Here is a 16,384-nt window from a genome sequence, read left to right on the forward strand (position 1 = left end):
ACGGTTTCACAAAGCATTAATTGTTGGTGTACAACTCTGATATTCTGTATCTGCAGAAAATTTGTGGGTTAGAACTCTGGAAATAGTACTAAGAGAAAGTTCGTGTTCTCACGTAAGAATTTAAAAAAATATATATGTTTTTTACTGTCGTTTAAAGATTAAAAATTAATTTATAGACCTCATACATTTTTTTTTTTTTTTTTTTTTGAAGTGGGTGAATGAAGTAAATTCATAAAGAAAAAAGGAAGATTAGAGTAGATTTGCATATTGAGTGTAAAAAGCTGTAAGGACATGCGTTGAATAGATTAAACCAGAGGTTGGTTGGTATTTGAAGTGATGACGCCAGCTAGCCTCTTAATTCAAACATACATATAGTTAAAGACAAACACATTCATAGTCTAGGACTACAAACTAAATATTTACTAAGAACTATTTTGACCAGTAGTTTATCTCGTCAGTCCACTGATATTCTCTTCATGTTTACTATGACAGAGAGAAAAAATAAATTGGGCAATTTGCCAGTACTGTGGGCTTGAAAAAATTCCAATTTCCTGACTTCGTTTATCAATCTTTTTGATAAGCGATGTGGCCCGCTTTCTTTCTCTACAAACAAAGTAATGGTGACGAGTTAGCCAAATAAATACACCCAATCAGAGCGCCAGTAAAAGTTTTTCATTTCAAATAAATTTTCTCTCTGCGATTCACAAAAATTTGTTTTTTCCTTGTTTTCTTCTCTGAATAAGCCTTTATTTATTTATATTTTTGAATGAAAATAGACTATAAAGTCATGTACAAAAATTTCATCACAATCGGTTTAAGTTTTACTGAATAATAATAATTTTGGAGGGGCCTCACACTTATGGGGCTAACTCCTCTCCCATTCGATGTACAGCGTCGAGACCCCCAAAAGGTACATCTACATAAAATTCCGAATCGAATGACACCTCATTCATGAAAATCGGTTCGCGCGTTTAGGCGCTACGTTGTTTACAAAAAAGGTAACAAGAAGTAGATTTCTGAAAATGCCGTTTTTGCCCATTTTCATACACGTATTTCTCGAAATCTATTTAATCTGTGTTGTTACAAAAAAAAATTACAGTTATAAAGGAGTATTTGCCCTATATTTTAGAGAAAATTTGGGAATTTTATCTTTTATAGAAAAAGAGAAAAAAATTGTCAAAGTTGGGTGTTTTTCAACGTTACGCTTTTTCGTGCAGTTTTTGATGATCAACCCTTATACAACTGTCCTACCGGACAGTTTTAATCTACAGTTCATCAATATCGTAAAAGTTCTCATTATTCTTCAATTATATTTTGAGAGAATAGAATTGAGATGAGTCAATCAAACTAGTTTAAAAGAACAATTAATGTCTGTGAAGACACCAATTTCTCTGCTGAGCTGTCTACTGAAGTAAAAAGGTCTCCGACATACGGGGGCAACCTTTATGCACAGTCAACCCGTAAACTAATCGTGTTGGTACGTATCATTCTAGGCCTAGATTTGGACAGTCGATGAGCTTTAGGCCATTCCTATATTCAGACCAGGCTTCATCACTCCACACACTACCATCCTCCCCAAATCAAACGGGCTTCAGGAGCGCAGGTACACTATTGAACATTATCCTGTGTCAAACTAGCTTGATGGAAGCGTTGCACATTGTACCGTTGGGTTTACACGACAGCCAGGGTGGACACCGTTATATTACCAGCCCGAATACGTACTAAGGAACGATCCTTCGGCTAATCGCTGATTTACCTCAACTCCACTTTCGTAGCGCTACTGCCAAAACAACACATGTGACAAGCTAAGACCAGTTCCCGTTGACTGACAGCAAACACAATAAAGTTGATCACAGTCAAGCCTTTTTCTTGTGTGGCAGAAGTGCAGCTTTCATTCCAGAAGGACCATCAAATATGGGGTGATGGGCATACAGGACCCAACTTGATGTAAACAACTTTTCAAAAAAAAATAATAATAACAAGCAAACAAAGCTAGAAGTAAATGAAATATAAATAACCAAAGGCTGTCCGAATCTGTTCATTTATTAGCCCGGATACACAAATCAACCTGTCAATTTTTAAATTACAAACCTGATAATGCTTTTAAAAATTATTTGAAGTAACAGTTGCCAACAGGTTGTTTAATCAATTGAACTTTTTTCCTCTTTTAAATATGTTAGTAAGTCGAAGCTTCAGTAAATCTTTTTTTAAAGCTAACCTATATCTGATTGTAAAGTAATTTACATGCAGATAAAATTTGATTTTTGCACATTTTTCATTCTATTAATCTGAAATTGGAATAATTGAAATTTCAGATTTCTTTGCAATGCTCAAATCTATGCAATAATTTCCGAGAAAAAATTGCAAAATCTGAAGAAAAATATTACATAAACGTTGGACATCCTGTATCTACACTTAAAAAAGAATGAATAAAAAAAATAAATAAACCGTTTTGTTCTGAGAATAAAATCTTGTAAGAATAAATAGAAATATATAAATAACAGTTTTTATTATTTTGAACTACATTCTAGAAGAATTGATGGTATTTCAAGCAAGGCATTGCATCTACTGATGCTAAACAGAGCAACATTTACTCAGATATACCGTTAATAATAGATTATACACATCCAAAAATAACTCCCTAAAGTTTATTTGCAATTTTGGTTAAATATAACCATCCACCCACTAAACTAACTCGAGTTAAAACAGAAATAGAACATACAAAGTCGGCCAAAATATACCTGGCCTGCAATTCGTATTTTTAATTCATATTAAAAAGTTTTCTTTGAATAGTCTATCTTTTTTTAGCCAATGGTTTTTATTTTGTAGTTTTCTGTTTGCATAAATGCTTATTTATGAAGGCAAACCAAATAATTTTTTAATAAACAAACGATGAAACTTCTCTAACACATCATAATGTTGAAATCCCCAGATCTCGGCAGTGTAACATACAATAGAACGGGAAACTGCTTTAAAGAAATTGTATTTAGACGAAGGAGGGACTAATTTATAACAAACAAAATCAGCCCATAACCTATATGTACCAAAACTTAGCGACCGATATTCTTTCAGATAGATGGTTAGACATAGATAAACGGGATGTCAGTGTTACTACCTAAATACTTGTATTTGTTCACAATTTCAATGGGAGTACCTTTAAAGAACTATCGCTCCTTTGCTGAGAGTCTACCACCCTTTCTAAAGACCAACACCTTAGATTTATTTAAGTTAACTATAAGATTCCATTGATAACAATAGGATTCTAGAATACGAATGTTTCTTAGAAGGGTGATAGGGTCCTCCGCTAAGAGGAGCACGTCATCGGCATACATAAGAGTATTAATCACGGAGCCACCAATTCTTACACCTCCTTCGAGTTCCAAATTATGTTTTTTTATTTTATTTTTTTCCTCATTTAATTTAGTTACTTAATTATCTACAACATTTGGATTATTTAAAGTACGAGGGTCGTTTGAAAAGTCCGTGCAAAAATAAAAACTACTTAATTTTTTGGGGTAAACCTTTTTTATTTTTCAACATAGTCTCCTTTTAGGCTTACACACTTCGTCCAACGCTGCTCTAGTTTGTTCATCCCTTCCGAATAATAGGATTTGTCCAAGTCTGAAAAATAGCGATTCGTTTCTGCAATCACCTCCTCGTTTGAATAAAATCTTTTTCCCGCCAGCCATTTCTTCATATTGGGGAACAAATAGTAGTCCGAGGGAGCCAAGTCTGGAGAATAGGGGGGATGTGAAACGAGTTGGAACCCTATTTCCATTAATTTTGCGACCACAACTGCTGAGGTGTGAGCTGGTGCGTTGTCGTGATGGAAAAGGACTTTTTTGTGGGCCAATCGTGGGCGTTTTTCGTGCAGCTCGGTTTTCAAAAGGTCCAATAACGATGAATAATATGCACCTGTAATAGTTTTACCCTTTTCCAGATAGTCGATGAGGATTATTCCTTGCGAATACCAAAAGACAGTCGCCATAATCTTTCCGGCCGAAGGAACGGTCTTCGCCTTTTTTGGCGCAGATTCCCCCTTGGTAACCCATTGTTTAGATTGTTCTTTGGTCTCAGGAGTGTAGTGATGTATCCATGTTTCATCCACAGTGACGAAACGACGCTTAAAGTCCTGCGGATTCTTCTGGAACAGCTGCAAACCGTCCTTGCAACACTTCACACGATTTCGTTTTTGGTCAAGCGTGAGCAATCGCGGCACCCATCTAGCGGGTAGCTTTGTCTTGTCCAAATGTTGATGCTAAATATTATGTACCCGTTCATTCGAGATGCCCACAGCACTAGCAATCTCACGCACCTTCACTCTTCTGTCATCCATCACCATATCATGGATTTTATCAATGATTTCTGGAGTAGTAACCTCAACAGGGCGTCCAGAACGTTCAGCGTCACTTGTGCCCATATGGCCACTCCGAAAATTTTGAAACCACTTATAAACTGTTCTAATCGAAGGTGCAGAGTCACCATAATGTTTATCAAGCTTCTCTTTAGTCTCCTGAGGCGTTTTGCCTTTCATAAAGTAGTGTTTAATCAACACACGAAATTCTTTTTCGTCCATTTTTTGAAAATCACTCGACTTCCTCGATTCAAACGAATGCCAAACACAAAGAAATAGACCGATCTGGCTGAAACTTGGTGTGTGTTCTTCCAAGAGATGCTACCAACTAAACATAACCTCGATACGCGCCAGTAGTGCTATCTCTCTGACTTTGCACGGACTTTTCAAACGACCCTCGTAAGAGTATTAATCACGGAGCCACCAATTCTTACACCTCCTTCGAGTTCCAAATTGTTTTTTTATTTTATTCTTTTTCTCATTTAATTTAGTTACTTAATTATCTACAACATTTGGATTATTTAAAGTAATATTGATTCTGTTTGTATGATTATGTCTTTATTTTTTATAATTTGGATAGATTTCTTTCTTTTCTATTTATATTTTTATTTCTTTTCACACTCATTATCAACCTCCGGCAGACGGTTCTACCAAGCCGTAAAATGTGTTGAATTTCTTTTTGTATATATTATTTTATTAATAAAACATTATTATTATTATTAAATGCTTATTTTAATTTAAAAAAATGCTAACTTACTTTTAAAAAAGAAAGTTTTTTTAAAAAAAATAAGATTTCTGAAGCTCTGCCCACTATTTATTTAATTGGAATTGTTATTTTATGGTTTACTTGATGTTTTTTTTAAAAAAAAATTAAGAGCCTTTATTTGAAGACATTATCATTCATGAGGATTGTGATCAGAGACATTTAGAATCAAGCTGAAAATACAAACAAACTTATTTTAGAAGTTGGCCATCTTTTTTAAATGGAAACAAATACTTGTCATGTGGCTTTGAATAATGCTAGTTGATTCACATTTGTTTCAATAGTTTCTAGATAGTTTTTAATCTAAGGCGCCACGGTAACCGAGCGGTTAGAGGCGATACCTGCAACGCTAATATGCATTGTGGTACTGGGTTCGATTCCCCGGTCTTAGGTCTTGGATTTTATTTAATGGTTAATAAATGAAATTCACAGTAAAGTATGTTTGCTAGTCGCCTCCGTCCATGACACCTAATTGGTAGTTGGACGTAAAGCCCCACCTGAAAAAATAGGCAATTACTTTACTTTAGTTTTTAATCTACATCATATTTTGATGGAGGCCCATGTTTCAAATAATAGCAAAAAGATTGGTTAAAAGGATGAATGGCGAGGAATATCGTTTGAGATGTAAAGTTTTTTTTTCCCCCCACTTCAGTTGAATTACATTCTGGCTATATGTTCGAAAAACAAGAAATTTTGGGGAATTCATACGACTTTAAAATACTTAATTTTCGCATATTTGTACTCAGCTTTGAAACTATTTGGGAAAATTGACAAATGCAGCTTCCGCTCTTAGATTAGAACCAGCAACAAGCAAACTAATCTCAGCAAAGAAGAAATTACCCAGTGTTGTTACTCCACTCTATTTCAGAGGACACTAACTATTTTAGTGGACACTTAATACTAAGTAGATCTGTGAGCATGACACCTTAGGGTACGTTCACAACGGAGCTGTGAGCATAGATGATAGCGGAGATGATAGCAGTGATGCATCAGCGCTTATAGAATAACCTAGTACATTCTTATGTGAGCGTGCACAACGAAGCTTCGACTAGTGACTCATACTCGCTGCTATAAACGAGCATAGATGATAGAATTGAATTTTTCATTTTTCTGCTAGCTGAACTCCAGTATCGGAGCTTCAAAATGGACGTAGAAAAATTATTTAGTGCTGTCTTTACTCATTATTTTTGGTTATTATTTTATTATTTACTTTTAAACAATATTTTGTTTTTTAAATCGTGCTTACATTTATTTTCATGTTTATTTATTTGTTGTTTTTTTTCAATAAAATCATTACTTACCTAAGAGTAATCACTAGTTTTTCTTCAATGTTATAGGATTTCCATGACAATTTTTCCGAAGTTTTCTTAATTTTGACCTTATTTTTTCTAAAATATAGTCGAATGTGGGTGGACCCATCCTCACATATTCAATAAAACGATCCGGATAATTTCTAAGTTCCTTATATAAATAGTGAAATTCACCCAAAGTACTTCGTTTTTTATTTATGGGATGTACATGATATTTTCTAAAGCGTTTTTTTCTTTAAAATATACCTTTTTGTTGCAGCTGAACATAAAAACTCTTCTTCACTACTCGGACATGTTGCATGTATCACAGCTTCGTTGTGCACACTAATCAGCGATTATATTTTACTCTATCAGTTATCATCTCTGCTATCATCTATACTCACAGCTCCGTTGTAAACGTACCCTTATTCGTCAAGTAAGGACTACGTGGAATGGATGCTGAAGAAAGTAGGTGCACTAAGGATTGTGAAGATGTACCAGAAGTTAGTAGAGGAGTTTGCGATATTAGGCATTTATAGGGACCTGGTGATCGCTTTGTGTATTATCATATTGAATACATAAAAAGAAAGTATCAGAAAGAATATCTTAAAACGTTTATTTTTTTTCCTTCAATAAAAGTAAACAATTTATTGAGTGTAAATAACAGTAGAGTAATATTTTTTTCTAGAAACGTAACATGACACACTGTCCTTGTAAATGGATGCCCGAACTGACAATAAAGCAACGGTCTGACAATGAAATAAAGAGAGCAATGAACTGCCCTATTCACTGTCACGTACAAGATGTCACTTTGCTACAATGTCACTAAACATTACAATACTATTTTTACTCTTTTTTTATCCGACTTTTGTAATACAATAATATCTTATGCCATTTTTAGATACTTCGTAAGGTTATCGCTATGATATGGAGCGCCCTGTTTGTTTACATTTTTATTTTAACCAAAAAGAAGTGGTAAATACAAGAATAAACTTGCAAAGGAAGCCACCAATAGTGGGGAAATGGCTAATTATAAATTACCACACACCGATATCAAGTGTACAATTGCAAAAGCAGCACTACAAAAATGGCAGACAGATTACAGTAATGGTAATAAAGGGAGATTCTATAAAACTATGGCAGATCAGTTACCTAGACAACCATGGTTTAAGGGAACTGTCACTAATAAATGGGTTGTTACGACAATAAGCAGGCTGAGAGCGAACCACGCGGTGTGTGGATCGTATCTTCAAAGGATCAACAAAAAGGTCCTCTCTCTTCTTTGCGTAGATTGCAATGAGGAGGAGCATTTCAAACATATAATAATGATATGTCCACGTTATTTAGAAGAAAGGAAACGAATGTTTGACGACATATACAGGTATTTAGATGCACCATTTCGCTACGAAGAAATAATATTCTCCACCAACATCTTGTGTGCTTAAATCTATAGCAGAGCTAGCAATGAAATGTGAATGTATTTAAACGTTATAGAAGGAATGCAAGAAAATTATTAGAGAAGGATAACGTGATTTTAATTTCGGTTAAGCTATAAGGATAGCAGGAATATAGAGTACTGATCCATCCATTAGTTGTAAGTTTGTCTGTAAATAGTTGGATATAGTAGAGGGATGAATGAGTGAAGCGAATGTATTTATAAGTAAGAATGGAGAGTGAGTGATATTCTAGTGATAAGCACCTGGACGATGCTGGCTGTATGGCGGAAGCCAATGCCAAAAAAAAGGCAATACCAATAAAAATTGTATCTATTGTTGTATGTGTATTTTTATGCTTTAGAGTCACCGAAACTTCGAATAAACAAATAAGCAAGCGCGTAACTCATTTTTGAGGCTAATATTAAAATGTAAGAGAATAGAACACAATATGAATCAAAGAGGTCACTTTAAAAAACAAAAGAGAACATTGTATCAATCCTGCTTTCCCTTAAGTGGTTGATGTCTACATTCGTAATGCTAATATCATTATTAAATGGAAGTGAATATCGAGACGTTGGTTGGTGGGGCTCATCCAATGATAATCAGGAGTATCTGACCAGAACTAGAGTTGGTCTTAAGCAAAGAGAGATCTTTATCTGGTACTAGGACGACATCATTGGATGTTGCTGCATTAGACAAGCATCAGTACTTGTAGGTAATGATAAGAGTGGTTCTTTTCTGATAATGAGTTCACTTGACGGTGAAATATCAATGGAAGAATGTAGGTAACCTTAATCTCAAACGAAAGAAGATGTTTTGAATAAAACCAGACGAGTTGGCGGCTGCGATGGGTTCCTCATCAATAAAACTTTAAAATAAAAACACATTCAACTTTGAGAACATGATGAACATAAAAAGTTTATTAACGCTGTAGCAATTTTTATTGAAATCCTACAATTTTATTAATTTATAGATGGCAGTATTTTCATTACTTTAAACCTCTAGATTCTTTAATTAAACTTGATTACAAAGAAAGCCCTAACTATTGATTCTTTTAGTATAAAAAGGATTTCACTTTTTTCATCCATTTTTACGAAAAGTTAACTATTTCATTTTTCTAATTATCAGTACTAAAGCTTTTTTCCCAGAGAAGTATTAACAATTAAAAATCCACCGTCTGGATTAAGTAACAATAGATAAAAACCCAGAGATATACGATTAACTTTTGCGCTGTTTAGAAAGAGATTTTAATTATAAATGGACTGTAATCCTAAATAGAATGCTGTAACTCCAGAACTCGTGGTCATCTTGCTACTATCATGAAGTTCAACTAGAAAGCCTGAAAAACCTGTACTAAAGAGATTTAGATAACTTTTGAGGGCATTTTAAATGTACTTTCTTTCAATTATTCAAACTTTTTAAAGCTCAAAAGTTTACCTACTTCTTTCTAAAGCTCAAATATTCTTTTAAATTAGCCATGCCATTAATAACGTGAAGGCTTTTTTCGCCAAATTTTCGATCAGATGTCTTGAATGGAAGCAAATTTCTGACATACTTGTCTAGGAATTTCTTTTTTATTATTACATAAAAATTTCAGAGTCTAGATAAGGGAATCGAACTGACTATCTCGAAAACATTTATCAGCTATGCAGGCCGCATCACTAATAAAAGCTTGGCTATCGTGGCGCCTTATTCAAGCTCAGTATTATATTCAGATTTGCCTTTCACATTTAGATATCGATAATGTATTGGTTCAAATTGTACACAAACCCATACAAAAGGAAAAGAAAGAAAATGAAATATCTAAAAAGCGTACATTAAATAAAGGGCATCGGAACCAATTTCATCGGAAAGGGCGTGGTCCATTTAAGGTAACATCTATGGATAGGTAAACCAATCCCTGCTTTTGTTTGGCCTCTCAAAAATACTTGAACACTCCTACAATACTGATTGTTCAATTGTTAAGTGTTAAAAGCAATTCTAAAAAGAAGAAAGATAATAATCTTTCTGCCTTTTTGATTAACGCATCAGTCACCAAAAAGCATGGACAAAAACTATAAAAGTATTGCCTATTTTTTTCAGTCAGGTTCTACGTCTAACTATCTAATAAATCGTTTTGGTATTACTTTAAATTTCTCATATTCATCATTAAATTAAAGCAAAGACCTAGACCGGAAATCGAACCACCACTATACATCTTAGCTATGCGGGATTGCCTCTGACCGCTTGGCAACTATCGATACTTTATTGCTGGTTAAACATTTTGTAAGAGTTATTTTTAATAAAAATAATTTAAATTTCATCAATTTTTACCATCGGTACTTAATAATCTGTAGGACAATGCAATATATATTCAAAATACAAAAAACAAATCCTTCAATCTTCCCTACATTCACAAACCAGTTCCTAAAAGAAGGACAACGAAGGTCTCCAAAATAAAATAAATATATTCTTTATGTTCAAGGCGCCACGGTAGCCGAGCGGGTTAGAGGCGAGACCTGCGACGCTAATATGTATTGTGGTACTGGGTTCGATTCCCGGTCTTAGGCCTTGGATTTTATTTAATGGTTAATAAAAGATATTTACTGTAAAGTATGTTTGCTAGTCGCCTCCGTCCACGACACCTAGTTGATAGTTGGACGTTAAGCCCCGCCTGAAAAAATAGGCGATTACTTTACTTTACTATATTCTTTATGGTCTTTCTAATTTTAATCTATCAACACACGCTCCTTACTAAAATTTAAGTTAAAGTTGAATTCACTGAACAAACCTGCTGAAGCAAGCTCCGTAAAAATGAACAAAAATGATCATTTATCGCGACGAAAGAAATCCAGCGCGATGTACAACGGATAAAAATATCGTCATTCATTTAGGAATGCCGATGCAAAAATGGATATCTGAATGGTTTCACAATAAGTGATAATATATTTTTCAGATGTGACCAACAAATTTTGGTTTCAAGTTCAAAATTTTCAAAACTTCTAGTTAACATGAAAAAAAATTAACTGAGACCGTTGCCAAAATTGGAAACTGTAACTGTCGGTTTTGTATTAGTAATCACAGAAATTTATTAAAATATTAGTAACTTTAATAAAGATCACATATCTAGATCTTTTAAAGTAGGAGTCAACTCTATACACTAAACTTATCTATGATGACAATGGGGCTGAAAAACGCTAAACCACCCTGAATTAAGGAGGAAAAAAAAAACGCCCTCTTTGCTAACTCAACCACCTGTTCTTCGATAATATATAATGTTGAAAAAAAAAAAAAATCCTTTAAAATTATCAGCATCACTAAGTTCAAAGAACGGGCAATGCTGTTACCTAAAGAAAATAGTTCCGAGTTACTAGAATTTATAGAAACAGTTCATACTTTATTTCACAAAACGTATTCATAAATTAGATCAACTCCAACAAGCTCATGGTCTTACTGGAATCCTTGCAAATACACCAACAGGGTTTACAAACTTTCGATTTAATGAGCATTCCTTAATGAAATAAAAAACAGAAATACATGAAAGTGTGCGATTGTGCGTACAAAATCCAATTAAAAGTAATTTTACAATACACTGATGTTTAAAATTTGGAACACAAAAACAGCAACGTTTGTGGATTCTATCAAAATTCCTATAATAAAAATAAACATTTTCTTTTATTTAAAAAGAAATAACTGGTTGAGAATTTCGTTTTCAAAGACAACTAATAAAAAGTTGATGTGAAAAAATCATTGAGAAAGGACGAACTTTTCTTTCAAAGCATATTTCCAATCAGAAGTTTGTTTTTTTTAATTTAAAAACTTGTCTCAAAAGAAAAAGTTTTTCCAAAACGAATGTAGGAAAAATTTCCCTTACATCGTCAATAAGCCTAAAAAAATATGTGTTGTCTATTAAAATATATTTTAAAACAAAAGAATAAAAAGTAAGTTTAACTTTTACTAGAAAAATTATGAATTACTTTTAATTAGAATAAACTGAGTTTGAAGAGCAATTCTAAGTATTACTAAGAATTGTGAATAAAATTACAATCTTCAACAGACATGTCGCCAAAGGACCACTTACTAAAATTAATCAAAATGTGAGACTACTGCGGGAACACATTGAATCAACTGGTGACTGCGACTCGCGTGGCCCGTTATCATTATTCCATTATAATCTCTGATTAGTAGTTTTTAAAGGATTAGATTCTGTTTCTTTTTTTTTAATTTATTAAAAATATGATCATGTTTATATCTTTATGTTTACCTGTTGAAAACAATCCATGATAAATGTTATAATCAAAACTGAAAAGAAAAAAAGATGATTCAACTTTGTTTACTTTCTTCCTTCGTTTTGATTTGAAAAATTTAAAAAAGAAATCATTTGAACACTAAATCAAATAACCAAACACATGGTAATCACGCGTTGTACTAAAATCAAAATGATCACTGACGATCGCTTTATTACAAAAAAAAAAAGTCGCCAGTCTAACACAACTCCCAGCGAATGTTGAGCATATTTGAGACAGTTAGTATAAGTTTTGCACCCCCACTACTGTCGATATTTACTCGGGCCGGTATAGTGAATGTAGTAGGGGTAAATTTCTGTTAGATTATATTAGTGGTGGAATAGTAGGAGACAAAAACAGTATGCTCACCTTCACTGACATGTTGAACAGCACTTCACTGGGACCATGCTACGGGAATCTCTCAGACCCGACTGTGAGAGTCGTACGACACGACTCCCTTCATACGGGCCGTTATTGATCCCTTCTTGACGGCAGGCTGGCCAAATACAGGGACACACTAGTTATTTAAATTATTATTATTTAAACTATCCTGTTTTTATTAGGATATCTGTAAATATAAACTGGATTTATTCCTTTTTAAGCATAGAATCTCAGCACACATTTATTCTACTGCAAGTTGTAACTGGACTCTTTCCTTTTTCAAACCATGTGGCGCCTAGATGGTTACTTTTTCAAATAATTTGTTCGTCCACTTGTCTAGTAAATATTCTTGTTGATAAACATTAGTTTAATTATTGAAATCAGGAAGTAGTACTTTATTCCTACACATATCTCACCGTGATCATTATTTTGTAACCTCGCTATCTTTTTTGAGTAATGAACACCATGACTTATTAATGCTGTAAACCATCAAATGAGCTCTGTAAAAAGAGTGGCTCTTAAAACAAGTCTTCTGCCGCATGAAAGATCTACTATGCACTCTAAAATGTGACAGTTTATCCATGTGTGTGGTGTTTGTAAAGTAGTAAAGTAATGAACATTTTTTAGGTGGACTTTACGTTTAACTACCAAATTCAAAATGCTGTGTGACAAGGAGCATGCTGATTTGTTTTTTCGATATCCACGGAATCGTCCACAAAGAGTTTCTAACTCAAGGTCAAACGGTCAATCAACACTTTTACCGAGAGGTTCTTGAAAAACTTCTCAAAAAAGGGTCATTCGTGTGAGACCAAACATCAAGAACAAGTGGGTGTTGCATCACGATAATGCTCCTTGTCCACACAGCAATTTCAATAAACGAGTTTTTGGCCAGTAAAAACATTCCTGTGGCTCCTCAGCCTCCTTATTCACCTGACTTGAGTCCTTATGACTTTTTTCTCTTCCCGAAGTTGAAAAAAATCACCTCAAGGGAACTCATTTTGGGACAGTCGAAAACATTCAAACGGCTGTAACCGACCAGCTGAAGGCTATTCCAGTATCAGAGTTCGAGCACTGCTATGAGGAGTGGAAGAAACGTCTCCAGTGCTGTGTGGCTTCAGAAGGAAGTTATTTTGAAGGTGATAATATAGAATTGTAATTCTTTTTGAATAAATTTTTTTTAAAAATCAGTCTCATTACTTAATTTACAGACCTCTTAAGAGAGGCCTTAGCCTATGGAGATGACTAGGAAACATACTTAGCTATACTTTTCTCATTTAAGCCATTAAATAAAATCCAAGGCTAAGCCTGGAAATCGAACCAAGTACCACAAATAATTCTTTGGCCGCAGGCCTTGCCTTTTTTTAATATGATGAGCATCCTCTGGTTTCGCTAAACCCAAATAGAAGGGTACATCAACTATCTCAACAAGTAACAAGGTTTTTGGGTATGGCAGTGAAAATGTGTCCAAGTACCCTAAAGAATTGGCTAGCCCAGCTAAGTAAGTAATAGTAATTTCATATGGCTGGAACACACTCAATCATACCCAGAGATTCAAAATTTTACCTTCGGTCTGTTCTGTTGTTCTAAAATTAATCTTTCTATCTGGTTATTCTTTCATAATTTATTTTATTTTTTATAGCACATTCATCAATCCTTGGCACCCCAGCTTTCTGTTATTTTAATTCATTTTTTATTATTTTTGCAGATAGACTTCAGTATTAAAAAAAAAGAAAAGTAATACTACCGCAGAAATACTACTATAAGAATGCTATTTTGTAATTGTTTCCATCTAACTGGAAAGTTTTCTAGTAAAACTGAATGTTAATTTGAAGTAAATTTTCCATTTTATTCACAAACAGTGAAGGCGGAGGCACAGTTAGCGCTCTCACCAACACTGGAGATATTGGTGAAATGTGTTTATATTAATTCAAACATCTTGATATTTCACCAAACAGGTTCTTCTAAAAGTGAAAGATATAAAATCAAATTTTACTACGTTACTAAGTTAATATAGTTTATCAAAAGGAGATCAATGGGCATCGATATCTTTCAAGCAATTTAGGGTAGCTTAAATTTTCTTAGATCTTTCAGAGAATGAAGCAGGCGGTGCAAAGTTAGAACATTTTTTTTTAATAAAGAGATATCTAATATTTAATTAATAAGTAATGAAAAAAGTTCCAAAGTTCATGGCAATTTTGTTAACAACTGTACCGTAAAATACCGTAGTAGGCAAACTAGGGAGTTGATTGTTTACTCATAGAAGCAGATCTGTTTAGCCCAGGGGTGAACAGCCTTCTAAACTCTGAGGGCCTGAATTTGTATACAAGTGTTTGTAAAGGACTGGCTTACCCGGGACCTAATGTCCTATATAAGCCTATTCCTTATTAAGAACATTTTTTACTACAACAAAATTATTGATGATAAACTAATTTACACAGTACCTTACATATTAATGACTGTTGTTGCTTTTCTTTAGTAAAACAACACGCAGAATAAAAACTTGTGCATTTGGCTAGAAACACTCCACAACATAGACATCAATGATGATAACTCATAAACCAACTTAGATAAGGTAAATCTGTCACTGTATTTAGTAAGGCTAGTCTTTGAATATTTTTACAAATAATTATCTTCTTTTTTTAAAACCTTTTATTGAAATTTACATCTGCAATGTAAATGCCAGCAAGTAAATGTTGATACATATCACAATATCAGGATTATTAGAGTGAAGAACGCATCCAGTGTTGGCACTTTATTATCGTGAACGTTTATTAGATCGCGAGGCCATCTTCTCTTCAATCACCTGAGAGGAGTAACTGGTGAAGCGCAAGAAGTAAGTGTTCGATTAAAGGATTAGGATGAACTGCTGTAGAGGAATGAAATTTGAAAAATCTAGTTTTCGCCAGATCTTTTTAGGTCATTTATTGGCTTAAAGTGATGGACCATTTAGCAGATACTTGGATGGCTTTATGACCCAATAGGTAGGAGTATCAGAAGGTTATATGAATATTTTGTTATTTAGGTTGAGTTTTGATCGTTAGTCTAGTTCTTTCCTATGAACTTCCCTAATTGTAATAATACAATTTTATTTTTTGTTTTTTAAAATGCTACAATGAATAATACAAAGTAGTATTGAAAGCAAAGCAAAAGCCATCTGCTTGAGCCCATTGCACTACTAACATTACAAATTATTTCCTGTAACAATAAAAATCATGGTAATATATTCTTGAAAAAACATTGGAAATAATAAATATTTAAGTAAAGTAAAAAAAGTAGTAAAGTAATCGCCTATTTTTTTCAGACGGGGCTTAACGTCCAACTACCATTTACTAGGTGTCGTGGACGGAGGTGAATAGCAAACGTACTTTACTATTTCTCATTTAACCATTAAATAAAATCCAAGGCCAAGACCAGGAATCGAACCCAGTACCACAATGCATATTAGCTTTGCAGGTCTCGCCTCTTAACCCGCTCGGCTACCGTGGCGCCTTAAATATTTAATCCAAATAAAAGTAAACTCCAGAAAAGATAACCTGCATCAGCCATGTTCGCCGACTATACAGCTTTATTCGCTAAGAACACATTGATATTGCATATAGGGATTAAAAGCAGCAATCTTATGTGAAGTTCTATGGATTTCTGTGAGGAACTTACAGCCAATCCAAAGTTAAATAACTTGAAATGCATTTAAATGGACGACTCTTTTGGCATCAACCTGTAAATAATAATCTAAATCTAGCCCACGCTCGGCTTTCGCAGCTGTTCTCTGCTTAATAGAAATTTTAAACTATAAATTGAATGTAGAAAGTAACACATGTCTGACTAGTGTGGGAAGAATCTGCATTCACAAAAATAAAACGTATTCAGGTATTGATATTATTATTTTGTCCAGAATA

General features: G+C 33.9%; 1 protein-coding gene across 2 annotated transcripts in view; it reads right to left on the reverse strand.

Moving 5' to 3' along the window:
* Nep3 (M13 family metallopeptidase neprilysin 3) overlaps window positions 1-12,575 on the reverse strand; it is a 352,598-nt gene extending 340,023 nt beyond the window's left edge. The window contains exon 1 of one of the 2 annotated variants that reach the window (XM_074135211.1): window positions 12,477-12,575. In XM_074135211.1, coding sequence (XP_073991312.1) covers window positions 12,477-12,488 — 12 coding nt within the window. In that variant the 5' untranslated portion in view covers window positions 12,489-12,575. Of the gene's footprint in view, window positions 1-12,085; window positions 12,341-12,476 lie in introns of those variants that run through there. The other variant, XM_074135210.1, reaches the window with a different exon arrangement.
* Between the last annotated feature and the right edge of the window lie 3,809 nt (window positions 12,576-16,384).

Source organism: Rhodnius prolixus, unplaced genomic scaffold (assembly GCF_049639745.1).
Source record: "Rhodnius prolixus isolate KJV_2025 unplaced genomic scaffold, Rpr scaffold_5, whole genome shotgun sequence".
Taxonomy (NCBI): domain Eukaryota; kingdom Metazoa; phylum Arthropoda; class Insecta; order Hemiptera; family Reduviidae; genus Rhodnius; species Rhodnius prolixus.